Source organism: Pinus tabuliformis, chromosome 9 (assembly GCF_031772625.1).
Source record: "Pinus tabuliformis cultivar Carrire ecotype Pingquan chromosome 9, CPIR1, whole genome shotgun sequence".
Classification (NCBI taxonomy): domain Eukaryota; kingdom Viridiplantae; phylum Streptophyta; class Pinopsida; order Pinales; family Pinaceae; genus Pinus; species Pinus tabuliformis.
The window spans coordinates 1,616,629,892-1,616,652,940 of NC_142307.1; the positions used below are offsets into that span (position 1 = coordinate 1,616,629,892).

A 23,049-nucleotide genomic window follows, 5' to 3' on the forward strand; every position below is an offset into this window, starting at 1 on the left:
GCTTTCTAGAGAAGTAAGGGAGAGATGATGAAGATATTTCAACCTCAATCAATCCTAATATAGATCTAGATAAACATTTCAATGGATTTTATCACAGGACTATCCAAAAGTGAGCAATAAATCAACACAATCAAGATTTATCATCCAAGTAGAGGAATTTATAATAATGTATTTAGATATACTTATTAGTCCTTCTAAGAGTTTCTTGACTACAAATACCCGATTTATAGTAAGCGTCCAACAAGAACAATCAAATTTGACACACTACAAAGTAATAACATTCTTAAAAGTCTTCAACCATGAATTGACTATGAATTTGTGCTCACCAATCATAGAATTCCAATAGTATGGTATTATTTGTAGGTAACATAGTGCCTTCCTTAGAGAGCTTGTCCACTATTTGGTTCCATTCCCTAAAGATACGTGAAAATTCTATTTGAAGAAATAATCCAACAATATAATGAATATGGTTTGCAAATGGCCTAAGTTGATATTCTGTTGTTGGATGTTGCTAGATACATGGTTCATGACAAGTCCAAAATCTCCATATACTCTAAGTGTACCAAATCATGGAAGAAGTGATAATTTTAAAACTAGGAAGAGAGAAATGAAATCATAGAAATTCTTAGTACCCCTCCCTACATTTACTTTGAGTAGAAATAATTGGTAATCAGATAAATATAAAACTTTGATTTATATCAAAAGTAGTTTGCCTAGATTCTTGCCCCCCTACCAGTTGGTCAAGAGGTTGAAGAACCAATGGCCTTCAATCCATGATATTAATAGGTCCAAAAATCCCACATACACCATATAACCCTATTTTGAAAAAAATTAGAAAAAGAAAAGACACCATAAGTTGATAAAACATAAATTAACATCTTGTCATTTCCTATCTGCATAAAGAAAACAAAGCTTAAAGGCCCTACACATTTTTTATATCTTAAATAAATTAATATTATTGTTAGAATAATATTATAATAATGATAAAATATCAATAATATTTTTGTTATATCGTATAATAATAATGCTAAAATAATAATGAATTTAATCATTATCATATGATGAGACATAGGACAAAAATCAATCTACTATTTAAAGGCTGAGAGAGAGTCATCACTGGTTTCTAGGGTAGTACAATAGTATTCAAGTGAAGAGAGGGATCCACGATCTCATTCTACTTCTATTAGGATACCTCAATTGTTCAATCAAACATTGATGGATTCTCATGTGCATGTTGAGAGTCCTAATAGCGCTTTTAGAGAGAACAATCCTTTAAAGAAGTTTCCAAACTATATGACATTGATGAGAAGCATTCTATATTCCAATTGTTCTAGTTTTCAAGAGGCAATAGAACAATATGTATGGCAACATTCCATGTGGAGGAGCACACCTCCATCATGAAGAATGATTTTTGGGACAAGACCAAAAGGGAAGACAACTCTTAGTTCTTGGTGGATCTACAATATCGAGCATGTTGTAGATGGTAGCATTGAAATGTTCAAGGTGATGTTTGTGGTGAGAGGGTTCCTCGAGAGAAAGGGAGTCAACTATGGGGATAAATTTTCTCTAGTCGTCAAGTACACTTCTATTATTGTTGTTGCATCCTTGGTTTCATTTATGGTATGGAAAATACATTAGTTGGATGTGATGACAACTTTCCTTAATGGGATCATTGGGTAAGAAGTGTACATAGAGCAACCTCAAGGCTTTGAGGTAAATGGGATGGATTCCCATTTGTGTAGGCTAAAGAATTCCTTATATGGACTCGAGTGGGCATCAAAAGCATGGTATTATAGGTTTGATGCATATTTACAGATTATGGCTTCACCAAAAGTGAAACAGATTCTTAACTTATACTACATATTTGTTCATATTGAAATATTTACTTTAGTGTTGTATGTAGATGACTCTTTTTTATAGGTGTAGAGAAGCTTATTACATGGTGCGAAACCAATGTGGTAGTTGAATTCAAGATGAATGATACTAGGAAGATGCATTAGTTCTTGGGGTTGGTGGTTTGGTAGAGACTATGGGAGGTCTTCCTTAGGTTGGATAATGATGCAATTCAAATTCTAAATATGTTTTAGATGGAGGATTGAAAACCAATGGCCACACCCATGATAACTAATTTGAAGAAAATGAAAACTTTAGATTCGGAGTTGGTGGATCCCATGATGTGCACATAACTATTAAGTTCCTTGATTTATTTGGTCAACGCTAAGCCAACATATGTTTTAGACTGGACACCTTGAGTTAGTTTGTGGTGGAGGTAAGACAAGAGCATCATGTAGCAACAAAATATATGCTTAGATATTTGAGGAGCACACTAGAGTATGGTCTTAGATATCTTGGAGATGTTTAAATGAAGTTGCATGGTTATTTCTCAAATTGGGTAGGCATTGTTGTAGAGAGGAAGAGCACCTTAGGGTTTTTCTTTAACATGGGATCAATTATGGTATTGTGATTCAATAGGAAGCAAACTTCATGAGATTTTCCACTATTTGGTTTTGCTCCCTAAAGATGACACCTTTCCTTAATGTGATCATTGGGGAAGAAGTGTCCATAGAGAAATCTCAGGGATTTGAGTTAAATGGGAGGGATTCCAATGCGTGTACGCTTGATCACTCCTTATATGGACTCTAGTGGGCATTAAAAACATATTATTCTATGATTGGTGCATGTTTACACATTATGGGCTTCACCAAAAGTGAAACAAACTCTTAACTTATATTACATATTTGTTCATACCTATCTATTTACCTTGGTGTTGTGTGTATATGAATTTTCTTTAATAGGTGTAGAGTAGCCCAACATGGAAATTGAATTCAAGATGAATGACACTAGGATGATGCATTAGTTCTTAGCTATGGTGGTTTGGTAGAGACCATGGGAGTTTTTCCTTAGGTGGGATAAGTACGCGAAGAGGTTTTAGATGGAGGGTTGAAAACCAATGGCCACACCCATGATTACTAATTTGAAGAAAATGACAAATTTAGATTCACAGTTGGTGGATCCCAGGATGTACACATAACTAGTTCTTTCATTTATCTAGTCAACACTAAGTGAATAGATGTTTTGTACTGAACACATTGAGTTAAGTTAGTTCGTGGTGGAGCTAAGCCAACTGCTTATGGTAACCACAAAATACACATAACTAGTTCTTTCATTGCTCCGATTACGCTCACCGAAACTTTTGCAAGGTCTCCAAGAAAAGGGAGTACAATACATTTCTTTATTCAACAACAGCACTTGCAACAAAAATGCAACACCAATTGGCGCTTAGGTAAAACATACACAATGAAAGAAAGAAAGAATAAAGAGGTCTCATGCCATGAGGCCGACCTGTAGATCTAGAAGTTCAACGTCGTCATCATAGACCTCTTTCAACATTTGGATGGCCTCCTTATCGTCTGTGAGGTCTTCCCATTTTGAGATGGGAATCATCAGCATATTCGGCCGGAAAATATTGTATCTTGCTATGCTCCTCTCCCTATCACAATAAACTGAAAAAGTACACTCTATCAAATCTGCTACTTCACATTTTAATTTAACAAATTTAAAATAGGATGAAATTAAAAAAAAGAAAAGAAGAGTGCAACCAGTAACTAAAGTAATAAATTTTTTACTCTCTAGTGCGGGCATGTCTACAGGATATGGTCTCTCATTTCCATCGGGGTCCTGAGCGACAATGTCTCTCATCCGTAGAGGGTAGTTCCACAGATTAAGGGCCCCACAGGCTTGATCCCCATTGATACAATGTGACATTCCTTACCAATATCTGATAACGTTTCTTCTCCTGGAATATATCCTGTGAGTCACATGAATGGATGACACCGGATATTTAACTACGATTTGCTTTTATCATAGTCTAAAGTTCGAACTACTTACAAAATAACCAGAATGTGAACAGAGTTCCAATCTAAGTGATGCTGTAAACTCAACTCACTCTTTGAGAATTGGAGGGGTTTTGTTGTCCACTGGAGCTCCATCAATGTCCCTGACGAGGATGCTGTCTGGCAACAGACTGCATTCGATAGACACCCACAAATTCCTCAGTGAGAGAGTATGGGACCCCATGATTCTGAGGCTTCGGCATTCCTATATAGCCGCTCAGAACAGAACTTCCAGTGTGACCAAAGATGTTCTTCACCTTCTTACCCAATAACCCATACCTGCACATAGTGAAAGCTTCGTTCATTAATAAGAAGAAAGCCTGTATTTAAACATTTTATAAAAAAATACGAATTCCTTTATGTTTTAGCTCTGATATTTTAGCCCTTTGCCTTAAATTTCAAGATTGCAAGCTGTGTAAAACAATATGTAATATGTACCAATTGGCGTTCATTCCAGCAAGGAGGGTGTCCGTTTTGATGAGCTCCACCGTCCAGTCAATGGCGTGGATCTTGGCTATCACGGCTGAAGTCACTAATCTTGCATGGCGATACAGATCCTCATCGCTCATACCAATATAGTGAAGCTGCATTTATAAATTAGTTGACCAAATTATATTAGTCTGCAATGAGATTGATCTTAGTGCTGAAATATTCTCTAACATGAGGGTCCAGATGTGAATTTCAATGAAAAGCTTTCATAATCAATGGTCATAGTCAAGTAACATCCATAGTATTCTATAAGTTAGATTGGATTATTGAGAGTTTCTGCAATAAAATATAATTACCTTCAACATGTCGCAAACGGAATTATGTTCTTGGATAAAGAGAGCCTGCATAACTGACACCCCTGCCCACGAATTACGATCATCTCCAGAGAGGGCAATTCCGTCGCTGTCGTGAAGAAGAAGGCAGGTTTTCTTACCACCAGGCGGTCCTCCTATTTCGTGATCCTGTTTTGATGTCACAGCTACCAGTAGGCACTGCTTTGCCTTCCAATAATTTGAATGCCTTTAGCGGACATTGCGGTGCAACGTTGGGTGGGGCGCTTAACTTTGCCTGAAAAATCATGAATTAATGTTAATGTTATATAATTTCTGGTATAAATATAAAATATATGGTGTTTTCTATTTGTCAGATTTTTTTTGGAAGTGAAAAAACCGTGATCAAATCTGTTTAAATTAATATTAATTAATGTTAATGTTATATAATTTAATATTAATGTTAATGTTATATAATTTCTGGTATAAATATAAAATATATGGTGTTTTCTATTTGTCAGATTTTTTTTGGAAGTGAAAAAACCGTGATCAAATCTGTTTAAACTAATATTTTTTTTTTACTATATATAATTCCGGTACCTGAAAAGCTTGAGAACGGTTAGATTGTAAAAAATGCACTCCTCAAATTTATGATTCTAACAAAATCACTACAAAATTCTAGGCAAATTATACCAGAAAATATACTCAAAAAAGTTTAACAGAGAGCATATGCTAACATAAAGTTAATGTTATATAATTTCTGATATTTGCATTGAAAATTGTGATTGAAAACGTTGAACACGTCAGAGCCCTTTAAAGGGTCTTTGGCACGTTAAAGAAGTAGGGAAAAAATTTTACTAGTCAAAAAAAATTTAAAAATTGATTTTTGTCATTAAAAAAAAATTGGAATAATATCTTAAAATTTTTTAAGTAGGACTGACATTTTTTTAAATTTCTTTTTTTTTTCTGAAATTAGAATTTTAGGAATGTTGAATTTGTAAATTTCTTTTCATGTTAAAACTTAAATCCCATTTCAGAAACTCCCATTTCAAAAATAACAGTTTCCTTTTGAGTTGTTTTTTCTAATTGTGCATATGATGTAAGTTCTTATTAATTGTTATAGATCTGATCCAAAAATATTATAGATTGATATGAAAATATACGACAATGCAAATAAACCCAGAAATAATATGAAATGATTCTTTATTGATCAAACCCTTAAGGTAGGGCAACACCATACATTCACTTCTTAAGGAAGGAGAACACTCCACAAGCCATATGCCTGTTCATACAATAATTCTTGACACTATTCCTTGACATGGAGTCTCTAGGCTCTATATAGGCCTCATACATACAATACCATGGGTCATTACCATGGTTCCCTCATACCATCAACTAATACCATGGGCCCATTACATTATTATTAACTACTTGTGGTCTCTTACATGATATGGGTTAACCACCTTATTTATTACTATGGGCCATCTCATTATTATATTATTATCTTGGATACCTCCCTTGGTATTCCATATTATCCCCCATATGTATATAACACTCCACCCCCCTTAGCATGTTTCGTCCCCGAAACATGGGAATAACACAAATAATAAGATCTACTCAAAATAGTAGTCCACTGATACCATGCACGTACATCTAGCCATCCAAGAGAAAGGTGGACCCTCGATCTCGCTGATGCCTCGCTCGCTTGAGATGGAAGTTGACTATGGTAGCTCTTCTGTGTTGATATATAGTAAGTGGATCTTCGCTCCTCGCTATCTGTCATACGGGGGTTGTTGTCCTTGTGGCTAATTGGTTGCCATCTTGTTGGTTGTTTTTTTGCGGGGTGATGTGGGTGATGATATGTTGAAGTTTTAACCCACGGTATCTTTTTCTTTAATTCACCCCGCTGTGGTGCCTGTTGTGGTGTCTTCTTTTCCAATATGATTTCAACCACTGAGCTCTCATATGATGTACCTATAACCTTTTCTGCTTCAGCCTCTGTTTGTGTTTGATTGTCTATCATCACTGGCTCATCATCTAATATGTCAGACTCTGGAACATCTTCTGCTTCAACGTTTGTGGACTCTACCTGTTTATTGATGGAAATATCCTGTAATGTAATTTTCTTCTTTTTATGCCATAGCTTCAGGAATTTGTTTTGCACATTAATATTGATAGTACCCACAGATTCCATCCAAGGATATCCCAAAACAACATACATATTATCCATCTCTGAAGTATAAAAATCACCATGCAACACATACTTATCCATAGAAAGCTTCAAATCCTTATAAATTTGAACATCCTCATCATCAATCTGTGTATTTTCAATTTGTTTTGCTGGAACTTGCAATTTGTTTGCCAAATTAACATTGATGAAATTATGCTTGCAACTAGGATTTATAGAAACAATGATCTTCTCTTTCTAAATCAATCCATGAACCTGCAATAAGAATATACCAGTATGAAATAGCCCCATATGTTTCTCCTTAGCTTGTTTTCTGGCATGAGACCATCTGTCTATAAGTAATTTTCCAAATTCTTCATCGGGCAGGTTGTAACACTTCATTTTGTTAAGTAATCCCCACCATGTGGCTGCCTCCTCTCTAAATAGTTCCACTACCCACCATTTCCAATTGTTTTTCCATAATGATTTCTGTCTTTTTATATATTCTTCAATAGTAGGACCATTATCTTTTCCTGTAAAACCTAGACCCACCATGAAGAGGGTTTTGAAAAAACTTGGTGAAAATTTGAAATTGTCACAGTTTAGTCAATATTGCTCAGAATCCCTATTATGACCTGTTTTCAGAAATGGAACAATCATTCTGCATTTACCCATGTGATAGAAATTTTGATCCAGGCACTGGAATTTCAGATCTGCTCTACAACTCTCCCGCTATCACCAAAATTTCTGCAAAACGAGCTGATTTTAAATCAACTATATCTCCCTCATCCGGACTCCGATTCGACCGATTTATTTTTATTTTTAAATTGGCTATTTTTTCACATAGAATCCAAATATACAATTATATTTTGCAGATCTTGCACCAGAACGTCCATATCTACGCCGCAAACTCGCTGCCCTGAAAAATTGTCTGCAACCCCACTGATTTTTAGATCACCGATATCTCCTTCATCCGGACACCGATTCAACCTTTTTTTTTTTGAATTCGGCTATTTTTTAACAAAGAATCTAGATCTGCTATTAGATTTTGTAGAGATTGCACCAAAATATATAGATATGATCTGCAAACTCGCCGCCCCCGAAATCCTGCAAAAAATAAAAACAATTCTCCACTTTTGTGCCCAAGAAAGTGCTCTGGTACAACACCCCCGCAGGACAGAGAGAGAGGATCAAAGATCCACCTACTACACATCAACACAGAAGAGCTACTACGGTCAACTTTCATCTCAAGCGAGCGAGGCACCAACGAGATCGAGGGTTCACCTCTCTCTTGGATGGTTAGATCCATGTGCATGGTACCAGTGGACTACTCTTTTGAGTAGATCTTATTATTTGTATTCTTCCCATGTTTCGGGGACGAAACATGCTAAGGAGGGTGGAATGTTATATACCTAGGGGGGATAATATGGGGTACCAAGGGAGGTACCCAAGGTAATAATGTAATAATGGGATGGGCCATAGTAATAAATAAGGTGGTTAACCCATATCATGTAAGGGACCACGAGTAGTTAATAATAATGTAATGGGCCCATGGTATTAGTTGATGGTATGAGGGAACCATGGTAATGACCCATGGTATTGTATGTATGAGGCCTATATAGAGGCTAGAGACTCCACGTCAAGGATTATTGTATGAACAAGCATATGGCTTGTGGAGTGTTCTCCTTCTTTAAGGAGTGAATGTATGGTGTTGCCCTACCTTAAGGGTTTGATCAATAAATAATCATTTTTATCAATTTCAATCTTATTATTCTTGGGTTTATTTCTATTATCACATATTTTTGGGTTAGATCTATAAAAGTGGTATCAACGTTATAACATTAATTATTATGTCACAATTACCTTTTGATACCATACATTTGGTAGTTTCTGAGTTGCTCCCATTTCAAAAACAATAGTTTCTTTTTGAGTTGTTTTTTCTAATTGTGCATATGATGGAAGTTCTTATTAATTATTGTCACAATTACCCTTTGATACCATTACATTTGATAGTTTCAATTGAGAGCGACTAGATGTCAATATGGGCCATGTATTAGGTCTGTAATTTCACTGGGTTGTGCCTGAGGGTTGCCCAAAGCAAGGTTTGACGACGATTTAAGCTGGAGAGGAGCATAGATTCATCATTCAAAAAACACCTGTCAAGCAAGGTTTAAGCATGATTTATGCTTGGAGAGGAGCGCATTCAACAGACTTCCTAACATACTGGATTTGATTTGTTTGCGGATTCCCAATTCCTGGTATGTTTTCATATTAAAAAAGGAGATACCAAAAACATATACACCTTTGTACACTCTTTTGTTGAATCCTAAACCTGTTTAGAATTTTACTGAATTTTTTCATTCATGCAATAAACTTAAATTTAATTGAGCTACTTGTATATTAGCTTGAACGTTCTGGTCACAAAAATTTCCAAAAAAATTAATCCTTATCTGAACTGGAGCAGGGATATAGGTCTCCTGGCTATCCATTAATGGTAAATGCATCCGATATATTAGTTGCGGCTCATATCAAACCTACCTTATACACAACATCCATGGGGTTGTTGTTCCACCATTCTCCTATTATTAAAACACATGTAAAGTTTTTTTTCCCTTTTACGTTTTTTTTAGGACTAGATCTAGCTTAGGCTAGCACTCACCTAAAACGATTGTAGTTTCCTCTTCGGGTTTAGGAAAAGGATATGAACTGCGTTTCTTTGGATAGATCACGATTGCTCCATGGACCGTAGCTTGGAGCCATGAGACATGAGCGTGCCACCACAAGGTTCCTTCCTGATCAACAATGATGAATCTGTATGTGTAATTTCCACCCGGTTGAATTGGGCACTGTGTAATATACTCATGTACATCGGTCCAACACGTATGTAGTTGGTGTATTCCATGCCTATCATGATTGGAATATCTATCACTCTTAGCTTTACATTATTTCTTTCATATAGTCAAAGAGGTAGGTTAACACCCCAACGAATTATCCTTTTCTACGAGTTTAAAACACTGAGAGGTTAAGAAGTCAATTTCAAGGGATATTCAGCATAAAGTATTCTTGTTTGCTGAAATTATTTTTGTTCATTGAAATTATACACAAGACTTATTTATGCACATATCAAAGGCAATAGGGACTTCGAAAATGGCTAGATTCATTTTTACAATCAATATCTGCAATTTTAAGAGATGGTAGATTTGAATTGAATCTGATATTTTAAGAATCTGTAATGGATATAAGTTAATAGATGGTAGATTTGAATTGAAGTGGATATTCCAGGAATCTATAATAGTGGTAAATAGTAAATTTGAATTGAATAAGATATAATCTGCAATCAATATAAAAAATTGAATCTCCAAAGAGATGGTAGATTTGAATTGAATCTGATATTTTAAGAATCTGTAATGGATATAAGTTAATAGATGGTAGATTTAAATTGAAGTGGATATTCCAGGAATCTATAACAGTGGTAAATAGTAAATTTGAATTGAATAAGATATAATCTGCAATCAATATAAAAAATTGAATCTCCAAAAATCTGCCCGCAGTAAATTTGAATTAAATTAACTTCACCAAAGATTGAATCACCATATTCTAATTAAGGGATATTGAATAAATGAGGACAAACAAGTGAATAGTGGAATCCCACACTGTCCCCATTGCTTACAAAAGAGAGTTGGTTCTGGTAACTGGCCATTTATAGTGACTATATCATGCAACTGGGATAATCTCTAAATAGGGGTGATTTCAATCTGCTCCAATAAATTGAGATTGTAATAATATAATGAGACGAAATTTAGTTCAAATCATAGTTTGATATATGCCCATTAGTTTATTCATCTCCTTTCACTCAGAAATATTATATAAAATTTTCCCACTATATCAATAGAGAGTTACCAGAACAAGAAGACATCACAAATAGCATTAGAGAGTCGTTGTTTTAAACAAAAACATACAGTGAAAGTATGATGGTGCATGTGTGACGAAGAATTTCTATGGACCAGATAGTTTGCAACGCCCACCACTATGAGTATCAGTGACCCAACTGAGCATCCTGTCCAAAATACTCGTCCCACAAGCATTGGGATTCATACGATCCCATCCTGAGTTGAACAAAGTCTCAATATTCAGCACGCAGTGTTAGGCCGCAAAATTGTTTCAAGCGATTTGGTTGGAATCGCTTGACTGGCCAGGAAAATAATGAATGAGGATTGGAGATTTTAAGCAGGGTAGGAATATTTGGTGATACAATCCAGATCAACTTCCGTAATGCCATAGGTTTGCCATCTATGTTACAGACCAAAAAAATGGGTTGATAAGTGGTCTAACATAACTTTTTAACTTTTTAATAGGGAGCGCGTTATTTCTATCTTAATCTAAACTTTTTAACCGGGAGGAGGACGTGTCACGTTATTTCTATCTTAATCTATTTTAAAAAATCAAGATAAATGGTATATGTATTTATTACAATATAGTTTTATAAATAATACAGTTTTATACAAGTGGAAAATTTATTATAATTTAGTTGTCAAATCAGAAGCCAGGACAGCTATCTCTGGCTGCGATTCTCAAAGGACTCATCACAGTTATTTAAGGAAAACCACGCCACCTGAAATAACCCGCTGGTGGTAGGCTTTCACCCTTGCCAGATGCCACTGGGTTTGGGGTCGTTAACCTCTTTCCTTACGTCCAAAGAAGACGAGTTCTTACTCAAACAGGAGCAGTTTTACAACATACTCCAGACTCATTATTCATCATATTTACTCTTAATTTCTAATCTATTTATTTTTATTTTGGTTCAAGGAGTATTTTAAAATTGGATAAATAAGAAAGAGGTCAATTTATTGTTAGTTTCTTTATTTATGGACAAGAAAAAAAATCAATAATTTGATCGGTTTTCTAAAAAAAACTATAATTTAAATAAAAATAACCATTTATTAATAACTTTAACATGTATAATTAAAACTTTTGCCAGCAAAATGTATTTTTCAAAATTACAAATGGTAAAGATAAATAAAATTGTAAAAATAAATAGGATATACATGTGTTGTGCAAACACTATTCCTTATTCCTTTTATATGTACTAGTGGTCCAAAAGCACACAATTATAAGATTGATATACCTAGATAGGAAATTAGAAAAAGTTGAACTAAAGAGACATTAGATTTAAAAAATAAAAATGTTTTATATTTATAAAGATTTGTTCCGAATTTTACGTGAATTTTTTTTAATGGAATGTTACAAATATGTTATTAATATATATTTCTATGTTATTAATATATATTAATAAAAAATATAAAGTTAGAATAAAAATATGTAAATGAGAGTAAATGTTTTGTTTAATTTTAGATTTATTAAATATTAGTTATAAATTAATTATTTAAAAAAATTATAGAGGCTTTTTTAATTTTGTGAATTTTTTTTAATGAATATTTGTTATATTATAGAATTAGCTTAATGCCTAATAATATATTGATGATAATTTTGGACTAAGTTAAGATGAATCTATGATATAATTTTGGACTAGGTTAAGATGAATCTATGATATATTTTTAATGTATTCAAGTGATTTTTTTTTATTATTGTAATATTGACATTAAACGTAGATGAATTTTTTTGTCATTTTTTCAAGGAAAATTATAGGGGCTAATGTTTCCAAGTGAGCTAATTTTCCATGGTTTTCTCAAAAAAAAAGATTTGCCAATTTCCGTTTATTCTAAAAATGATTCGCCTAAATTTTATACTATAATTTATTTATTTATTTTATCTTAATAACCGCCAAAAATTTAGAGACTATAAAATCATTAAAAATTTTAGTATTCTTACAAAAATATTGCTAAACATTTTTTAGCTTAATATTAAGGATTAATAATATTTTCTAACATTTTTAAACTTGGAAATTTTTTTCCATCCTTCAAATTTTCCGTGTTCAATTTGAAGAAAATTTTCGGTCTTTAAAATTTCCATACTCATTTTAATTTAGACACATAAGTCATACATCTCGTTAATTCAATTTAAATGCAAAAACACCTCATTCTCCTAGCTACAATTAAGCTTAATTTATTCAATTTATAAGAATTAATAATAATTTCAAATGAGTGGCCATTAATTTTTCTCATACATTGTGTTGACTATGAATGTATGCTCCAAAACATAATATCCCAAAGTCTAATTGGTGAACCCCTACCAAAGTGATACATTGATTGATTTAATAATAGCGCAATATAAGAGATTTAAAGGGACCAAACATTGAAAGATTATCAATTTCATTAACATTGTATCCCAAATGAATTATGTATCCCAAACTCTAATTCATGAAGCTAGACCAAAGTGATACATAAATTGATTTAATAATAGCACAATATAAGATATTTAAGGGGAACAAACATTGAAAGATTATCAATTTCATTGCCAATAAAGTTAAGGGTAAAGAGATTTAGAATCAATTGTCTCTCATAATAACTTATTTTGAAGATAAAAGTTTAGTTAATGAAATGAACATAGAAGAATAATGAGTAAAAAGAGAATAATAAGATATAAGTGGAAAAGATTTAACAACCATTTTTTGTTTTTGTTTTTTAATATGTCAATCATCTTTTTTACTAAATGTAATATGGATTTTAGTTTTATAAATCAAGAAGTAAGAAAATAAAATTTTTATATCTTTTTAAATTAAACAAAGAAATTTAAAATGTTATATTTTAGAGTAGAAATAGAAGTTTTTGGTCATGATATACAAAGCAATTTAATTACACTAGAAAAACTCACACTCATGAGTGCATTGGTTATTGTTCATTCACTTTATTTATTCTTACAAAAATATAAACAAGCATTTTGAAGGATAAAAAAATTGGAAGTTATTCAATCAATCAAAGTATTGTTTAAATCCCTATACAATAATGACATTGATCAAAGTATATCTACCTATATTTTAATCGTAGAGACATCTAATATCACATGTTTGCAATAGTGAAATGAATAATGTTAGTTTATTATAGAGAAATCCAACATATGAAAAACAATAGATATAAATCCATATAGGACAATAATAATTAATAAGATAGAATGAGTGATGGCTTTACAATGTCATATGATAATATGTTTATATGTGTTGACTAGTCAATATTATGTTCATTAGAACAAGTTGACTTGAGATGCAATGGAATGATTTGAAACATCCCAAACCATTGTACATTGTTCAATGCATTTTTTTTATTGTATAAAAGAAGGATAAATAGATGAAGAAAAATATTCCACTAATAAAGGCATGTAACAACTGAGAGAGAGAGAGGCATTTGTTGTTTTTATTTTCCCAAAGCAAAACACACAATAAGAGTAATTGAAACAATTGAAATGCACACTCTTTCATGTTTGTAATTTTATCTGAGATGTAATTAGAACCATAACATTTAAATGTACACACGGGCATGACTGTAATTTGATGTGTGATGTAATTAGAACTATAACATTGAAATGTATAGTTGTTGAGCATTGAAATGTGGACTTCTAGTTTCCCACCTCCACTGTCAACCATATGTAGTTGTTAACATACATAACAATCATGGAACCATGCATGTGAATATTCATGGCTATCCTAATCATCTGGTGTTAGCAGTGTTGGGAGATAATTGTGCGTGATTTTTATTCATTATTTATTATCCAGCCACACCACCTTGTATAGTTGAATTATCTTTCCAATTTCTACCTTCTAATTATGGGTGGGTGTAATTCAACTGCTAAGCATCACTTTCTTCATTTGAGACAAAAGGAAGCATCTTCATGCTCTTCTCTAATTGGAAGTGTTTGTCAACTCTTCTCAAGAAGTATCCATACATGACGCATGCTGCATAGACTTGCCCCACTCGAACTGCTAACTGTTGGTGTGTTTTGTGAATCCCATTTTTTGTGATTCTTGTCCTTGTGAATCGTGATGCCTTCTACATTACAGTTACTGAAAAACAATTTGAGATATTCCTTGTTATAGAAGAAATTTCATTTTGGTGATGGCAATGTGCATAACCTTCCATGAAGATCAATGTTCATTTTAATTTTCAATGATCAATAGACCTATGTGTGTGAGATCTATTTGTTTCTTTTCATTAGTTTTCATATGAATTTTGTTGTATATTGTCTTATTTTCAAATAATATTATGTATTTTTATATAAATTTATATTTTTATATTTCTTGTTTTGTTGATTATAGGTATAAAATGCCACCTCTTGGTCGCCCCAAAAAGGATTTGAAACAACTTTCACTTTCTGATGCATTTGGTATCTCTCAATGTTCTAATCAACTGCATATTTCTTAAAATGAAGTATATGATCATGTGGATGAGGACCATGAATCAAATAGTGCAGAACTTCTTGAAGAGGAACCAACATCCAAGAGGTACAAAAGAACATTCAAGTCCAAATGGAAGCTGAGATTTCCATGGGATTATGTTGTAAAAGATTTTAATGGTGTTGAAAGGATAAAATGTTCATGGTGTGTAAAATTTAAAAGGGAAACTCCATTTGCTAAAGATGGAAGCACAACCCTTCAAGTTAGTGCTTTAAACATCCATGCAACATCAGAGACTCATAAATTTTCTTTGCAACTTGTAGAGGAAGAAAGTAAATGGAGTACTCTTCCAATTACAAAACATGTAGAACTAATGGTTGATGCTTAGAAAGAGAGAATTATATCAATTATTGAGAACATGTATTTTCTTGCAATACATGATTTACCTTTGGAAATATATAAGCCAATTTGTGACTTGAATAGGTATAAAAACACTCCTCACATGCCTCTAACAGATGAATACTCAGCATATACAAATACAACATCTGGAAAAGACTTTCTAGAAGCTGTTAAGGAGGTATATTGGAAAAAATTAAAAGATGAGATTTTCCAAAGTTGATATTACTCACTTTTAGTTGATGAAATCACTGATCGGACTATGGTGCAACATTTTATTGTTTATATTACATATTTGACCAATGAAGGAAGAGTTCCATGTGCTAAAAAATTCATACAATTGCTACAAATTAGGGATGGAACATCACAGTCTATGTATGATGCTGTGACATCTCTTTTAGCAGACATGAATCTATCCATGAACAAGTTAGTTGGAATTGGATCTAATGGAGCATCATCCATGAGGGGTATTTGTGAAGGTTTATCTACTAAGCTTCGTCGACATTCCCTTCATTTAGTAGATATCCAATGTATAGCTCATTGAAAAGCATTAGCAGCTAATGATGCTTTATCTTATTTTGAAGAGTTGCAAGCTATTGATAAGTTTGCAAACAATATCTATTCATGGTTAGGGAAATCTACTAAAAGACATGGAGAATTGAAAGAGCTAATGGAGTCATTTCAAATCACAAGGCTAAAAGTGTTACAAATTCATCATATTAGATGGCTTTCTAGAGAAAAAGTCATGGAAAGACTCGTTAAGCTCATGCTTGCTTTGTTAAGAGACTGAGAGTTAGTGGAGAAAAAAATGTATGATATGGCTACAATATTTCAAGTTCAATTTTGCATCCACTTACTTGCAGATGTGCTTATTGAGTTAAATAAGTTGAATCAAAAGTTTCAAGAGGATCATGTTGACATTACATCTATTGGAACAACTTTGGATATCACTATTAGCTTGCTTCATAAGCGATTTCTAAGAGGCACATTTGGGGCAGGTGCAATGCACACATCATCCTTTTTAAGTAAAACACAACAAGGAACTCTTGAGTTTGCAGATTGCACAAGTATAGTACATGTACATGAATTGAGGTTTGAGATTTTACCAAAGTCACAAAGATCAAGGACACTAGATGACTGCATTATGCTGGGAAAGGCTTTTGTAATGAAGGTGATTGACTCTCTAAATGCAAGGTTCACAGATTTACCTATTTTTAATGTAGCTAAGGTTTTTAGTCCTTGTAATTATTATGAGGATATGGATGACAGAGACTCTCAAACAAAAAGATGGTTGACATGTTTATGTGAAAAATTTAGTGCTGGGGGCTTGCTTGTTGTGGACAACATTAAATGTATGGGTGTAATAGATGAATTTATATGTACTATGTATAAATCTTACCTAAAAAAGCATATGTTTGGAGCATGGGATCTATGTGGAGGTGAAATTGAATGGTTTGAAGGATTTCCTTGCTTAATGCAGCTATGGCAAGCAATTCTTGTTATTCAGGCTAGTACAACAGTTTGTGAAAGAGGTTTTTCAAAATTAAATCGGATAAAAAATGAGTATAGGTCAAGACTTCCTTTAAAAACATTGGATATGTTAATGTTTATCTCTCTCAGTGCACCTCATGCTCTAAATGAGGTAGATTGGGATGCTATTTATGATGAATGGAAAGAGATGAAAACTTGAAAACCTCTTCCATTATGAAAATATATTGGAAGAACTACTAAGTTTCAGTGTTTATTAACATCATTGTCTTGTTCTATCAAGCACTTTAATGAACCATTTTGGTAAGTGAAATTTTTTAGTTTTATATCATTTGACTTTTGTAAATGAAAGCATAACCATATTTTTCAAGTTTGCATGTAAATTTTTCTGACGCATATTGAATGTAATCATTGCAGGATATTGCACAAGATATCTTAAGCTGGAGGACCACAACTGTCAAAGTTTTATAATTGAAAGAAGAAGTTATCTTAGATCAAATTTGCGGCCAAGTCTAGGGACTGTAGTTCCAATAATTTGAGATGTGAAAATATTGGAAGTCTCAGCTTTCCAAAAGAGTTTTAATAGACAATAAAATAGTGATTTGGTCAAATCTGAAGTTTATAAGCTAGAATTACAATGATACCTCCTATATAAGCTAGAATTTATTTTTAATTTTATAAATGAGACCTTCCATATACTTTTAATATAAATATTTTTGTTTCTTCATATTTTTATTTTTATTTCAATTTCATTCAGATGTAATTATTTCTATATGTTTATTTTTTGTACTCATATGCAGTTTCCCAACTATGATTTTGTCCCTATAGTTGGTTCAATTGTTGTTGAGTTCAAGGCCTCTGCAATATGATCTTATGTGGTTACATTTCTCAATCACACATGTGTAAGAGTAATGCATTTATTAATGCAACCTTTGACATAGTATTATCTTTTCGTTTGTGAAAAAATAAAAAGAAATTTGAAAATAATTTACTATTGTCAATTGAATTGCTCTTTTTTTTTAATGCTTTTCATTATGGAAGTGTGACCTGAATGTGTGCCCTTCTAAATGAAATTAAGACCTGCCCTTCAAATTTGATCACTGAGATTCGGGAGTTCTATCCACTGCATTATATCTTCCTCCCTTCCTCCCTGCACTGCCGTAGTTCCCACGTAGATAAGATTATAACGCTGGTGCAATGACCGCCTTATCTTCAGTTATAGGAGTTCTAGGCAGACAAGTAATCTATGCCATGCATAGAATCGATCCACCAAATGTATAATCTTCACATTACCAAAAAACAAAAAAAAACCAAGTTCATAACCCCTCATTCATTCAGTATTCTACATTTACAACATTTCATTTCATGGTGATACTTACTAGGAAGAGGAGCCTGTCTATGAAAGTCAATCTTGAATATTGGGAGACAAGGTTCCGGTCAAGCAAACGCATGATCTCAAACAGAATACAACTGCAATTAATACGCAAGATTGAAGAGGAGGGGAATGCTCTCTGCGCTGGAAGAAAGAACATTGGAGGCCTTTATATAGAGGGCTGAGACCAGAGTAGTTGAAACCTAGAATGGAGTCATTCAAAATTCAGAACAAAGCCACCGCCCACATCCATGAACTTACAAATGTGATCGTCAGCCTCATATCGTGAGATCCTTCGCCCAATGTGAATTCTGCCAGTGACGCATGGGGCTCCGCGTTGTTGACATTGCACAGGAGCGACCCTCCGCCACCCCGGCATAAACTTACAAATGTGATCATCAGCTTCATATCGTCAGCTCCTTATCTCAATGCAATTCCCCCAGCGTCACAGGGGGCTCTGCGTTGTTGCCATTGCACAGGAGCGACCCCCTCACAGTCGCCGATGGTGCATTTCCATCTTCCGTCCTCATCAAATGTGCACAACGTGCCTCTCCACATGCGGCCCGACCATCCACTAGGAGCTTCAACTGTCATACTCGGCAACGCCTATTTCTACCCTTATAGATCCATTAAGAGACTCTAAGGACAGTCTCGGGAGATGGGTTCTGACATCGGCTTTGGTTGTCGACTGGTGTGCATCATTTCTCCGGCTAACAGATTCTGATTAATAAAAGAATGTGTTGGTATGTATTTGCATTCATCAACCATGGCTTATGTCGATGCCACATGATCCACCATGCGCATGATAGATCCTAGAAATTGTGTTGACAGTACGCCATTTGTTTGGAGGTTATGGCATGGAGCATACATGAGATTGTGCGTGGGCGAATAAAATTCAAATTTGAAATCGCTCTGAAAAACCAACCACGCCATTGTAACTGGGCGAATAAAATTCAAATTTGAAATCACTCTGAAAAACCAACCGCACCTTCATTTTATTCAAAAACCCAAAGCTCTATGCGAACTATGCCCATTATCGTCGACATAAGAACTCTAGAATTGGTATGGAGAGAGCAGGGTCGGCGTAAATATTCGAGTGGGGCAAGGCGGTGCGGTTGGTGGCGGGATGGTTCTTGGCCACTACGCAGAGGCCACCACTTGCTGGTCCTGCAGAGAAAGAGGCACCGATACTCCAAGAAAGTCTGGAGCGCCGTGCCAGCCAGGAGTGCCTCCATATGTTTCCACGCGATCTTGCGCTTGACGGCGTGGTAGAGCAGAACATTGTGGGAAAGAGGCGCCGGCTTGGCCGTCTTGGCCATCCGCGAAAAGGCGGAATCGCTGGGGATGAAGAGCGTGCCTGTCTCGTTCCACCATGAGTGAGCTTGTTCAATCCTATGGAAACCTGTTAGAGAATCTTCAGACCCACAGTAATCTTCAGTTTCTCTTTAGTTTTAAAACCATTTTCACAAACAAATTCCTCTTTAGGTTTAAAACCATTTTCACCGACAAATTCCTCCCAGTGCACTGTCAAATTTGTTATAGAAAAATAGGGTGGGACGAGTGCACCTTATCCGCGCCAATTTCAACGTGCTTTCAAACACAACGTGTCCACAGATCATATAGTCCTCTCATCTTTGAATATGCATGATAACACTCATGATACTCTCTGAGAAGGCGAGGCGAACGATATGAATTCAAGAATAGTGGCTGCAAACGCTCCTCATTACAAGTCAAGGTACACAAATCATGGCTCCAACAACTCAGCTGCTGTGCTCTGCCGAGGCCTTAACAATGCCCAGAGTAATTTCCCCATCTCCTCCATTAATGCGATCATTATTCCTTATTTCTCAGTATCTGTGTGTGTATGAACTGAATTATATGATATTAATAACAATATTGTAGGTTCAGGTGATTGTTCTGAATGCTAATATGTGCTGCCTAGAGTGTCGTGACAGGGTTTCCAAAGTGCTCTCCGAAATGGACGGTAGGTTAATTGTTACACCACATTACAGAAATCTAGACATTGGCCATGAAACAGTTCACCAATTATTTTTTTTTAGGTTGCTCATTTGGGTATGCCTGAATATTATCTCTGCTATGAAATTCATCTTCGGGATCTATCATTTGGGTATGCCTGAATATTATCTGTACTTTGAAATTCATCCTCGGGATCTATCATTTGGGTATGCCTGAATATTATCTCTGCTTTGAAATTCATCTTAGGGATCTATCAGATTGACATTATAATGGTAGATGTTAAATGTGGTTTATCAGTTTGTCTCAAAGATGAATCACATTTTATAAACGTGGTTCATCAGGTTGTCTCAAAGATGAATGACACTTTATGGATTGACATTATAATGGTAGATGTTAAATGTGGTTTATCAATTTGTCTCAAAGATGAATCACATTTTATAAATGTGGTTCATCAGGTTGTCTCAAAGATGAATGACACTTTATGGTTCGACAATTGTTTATGTTTCGAACCATAAATGCGATTTTTTTATTTGTCTCAAAAATGAATCACATTTTATGGTTGGATAATTGTCTAGGTTTCAAATCATAAATTTGAACTTTATGGTTGGACAATTGTCTATTATTTGTCACAAAGATGAATCACATTTTATAGTTTGTTAATTGCAGATGTTTAGAACCATATGTTCATCCATTTGTCCAGAAGATGAATTGATGAATTACAGTTAAAAACTCAGACCATTATAATCTCAATGTGATGGATTCAAAAAATGAATTTTAAATCAATTCTAATCACAGAAATTATCTTTACTCGTCACTGTATATTTAGTATTCCATTAATGAATAACTGTATATTGAGTCCTCCATTAACGAATATGCTTTTTCTGATTTGCTGCTCATTATTTTTTGTAATTCTAATTCTGAAATCTGATCTGTGTTGGCATGTGGTATGATGAATAACTGTATATTGAGTTCTCCATTAATGAATATGCTTTTTGTGAGTTGCTGCTCATTATGTTTTGTAATTCTAATTCTGAACTCTGATCTGTGTTGGCGTGTGGTATGATGGGCAGATTTGCATAACTATGTGGTAGATGTGGCACAGAAGAAGGTAACGGTGAGAGGGCGGGTGAATCCCAAGAAGAGGAAACAACGAATTCGGTCATTCGCCAACGATAAGAAGAGAAAGACCATAGATCAATTTGAGGGCTTGGGATATTCAAGCAGTGGTTGCTTACAGAGGAATGAGTCCTGCAGTAATAGGTGGATGAAAGCAACCTGTAATTTAATCCCAGAGGTCTGTTGTTTTTGTTGTGCCTGGTATTAGCGTTTATTATGTAGTTAATGAGAAAGCTTCTCAACCCTCCACACCGTCGAATTGACAAGGAAAATATAAAGATTCTTGTTGTTCACAGAAATATCGTGGAAAGTTCTTAGTTTGTAGGTGAGAGGAAAAATCACCATTTTGTAAAAAAATAAAAATTTATCTTATTTAAATTGTACCACGTAACAATTTTGATATATTTAATTATATTTATGAAGGTCATTGATCTTTTAGCATTAATCTTTCAGGATTATAAAGTATAATTTATTTGTGTTCACATGTAAAGGGTTTATACTTTACAATCAATTAATCTTTTTAAAATTAGTGCAAATTTATTTATGTAAAATTTAAATGCCATATTTTATCGAGAAATAAATAGTGTTATTTTATTCTTGACTAAATTCAGATGTTATATTTCATGGAGAATTAAAAACAATATAAAACTTAATATAAAAGATAGGTTGTAGTTTTTATATATCACAAATATTTACATGTTGATTTATGGTAACAATAAAAGGTGGTCAATTTGTTATACTATAAATTTGATTTTATGAATAAAATTAAGAATAATTTTCTCACTTAAAAAATGATATCTATATCTATATATATATATATATATATATATATATATATATATATATATATATATAGATATATATATATATATATATATATATATATATATATATATATATATGAATTAAGATTTATTTTACCATATAAATTAAAATAAATATTTTATAACTATATTTAAATTTAATCAATAAGCACATAAAAATTTCATACTTACAATAAACTTATCATATAACAATATTTTTAATCATGGATATTCACTCCATTTTACCATATATATTACTAACTTGTAAATAAGCTTTGTTACAATACCATAAATATCATGGTTTATCAATATCATATGCTCAAAAACCATAACTCATTTCATAATCAAAATATTTTATAATTTTTTTTTTTAATTTAATTTTACAATATTTTTTAATTAAATCTAAAAGTAAAATGTTTATAGTTACTTTTGAGATATATCAAGGTTTTAACAAAATAAAAAATAAGAATATTTTTATATATAGAGATGTGAAATTTATATAATATAAATAATATTATTAAAAACCAAGATTGAGCTATCTTAAGTAAGCATCTATCAATCTATGAGAGGAACAAAACTTTCAGAACTTTGCACTAAACAAGAGCTTTTCACATTTAGAGATTTGATCCCTTTCAATTTTTGGTTGATTCTGGGTTAAGATGGATATACTCTCGTAGAAAATAAATCTATAGTTTAGTTGATTTTTCTAATTATAACAATAAGGGATCTCTCATGAAATAAGTATTTTGATGTTTATCATGTATTAATGCCTTTTAGTATTTACAATCGATTTAA

General features: G+C 33.4%; 1 protein-coding gene and 1 pseudogene across 1 annotated transcript; one reads left to right on the forward strand and one right to left on the reverse strand.

The window, feature by feature from the left end:
• Nucleotides 1–3,324: 3,324 nt before the first annotated feature.
• On the reverse strand, nucleotides 3,325–18,766 carry LOC149154972 (alpha-dioxygenase 1-like; annotated as a pseudogene).
• Nucleotides 18,767–20,104: 1,338 nt separating this feature from the next.
• Nucleotides 20,105–21,769, forward strand: LOC149154973 (uncharacterized). Its single transcript, XM_089444272.1, has 4 exons — nucleotides 20,105–20,158; nucleotides 20,261–20,342; nucleotides 21,406–21,629; nucleotides 21,674–21,769. Exons 1-4 carry the CDS (start codon nucleotides 20,105–20,107, stop codon nucleotides 21,767–21,769), a joined length of 456 nt encoding a protein of 151 aa, XP_089300398.1.
• The last annotated feature ends 1,280 nt before the right edge of the window (nucleotides 21,770–23,049 follow it).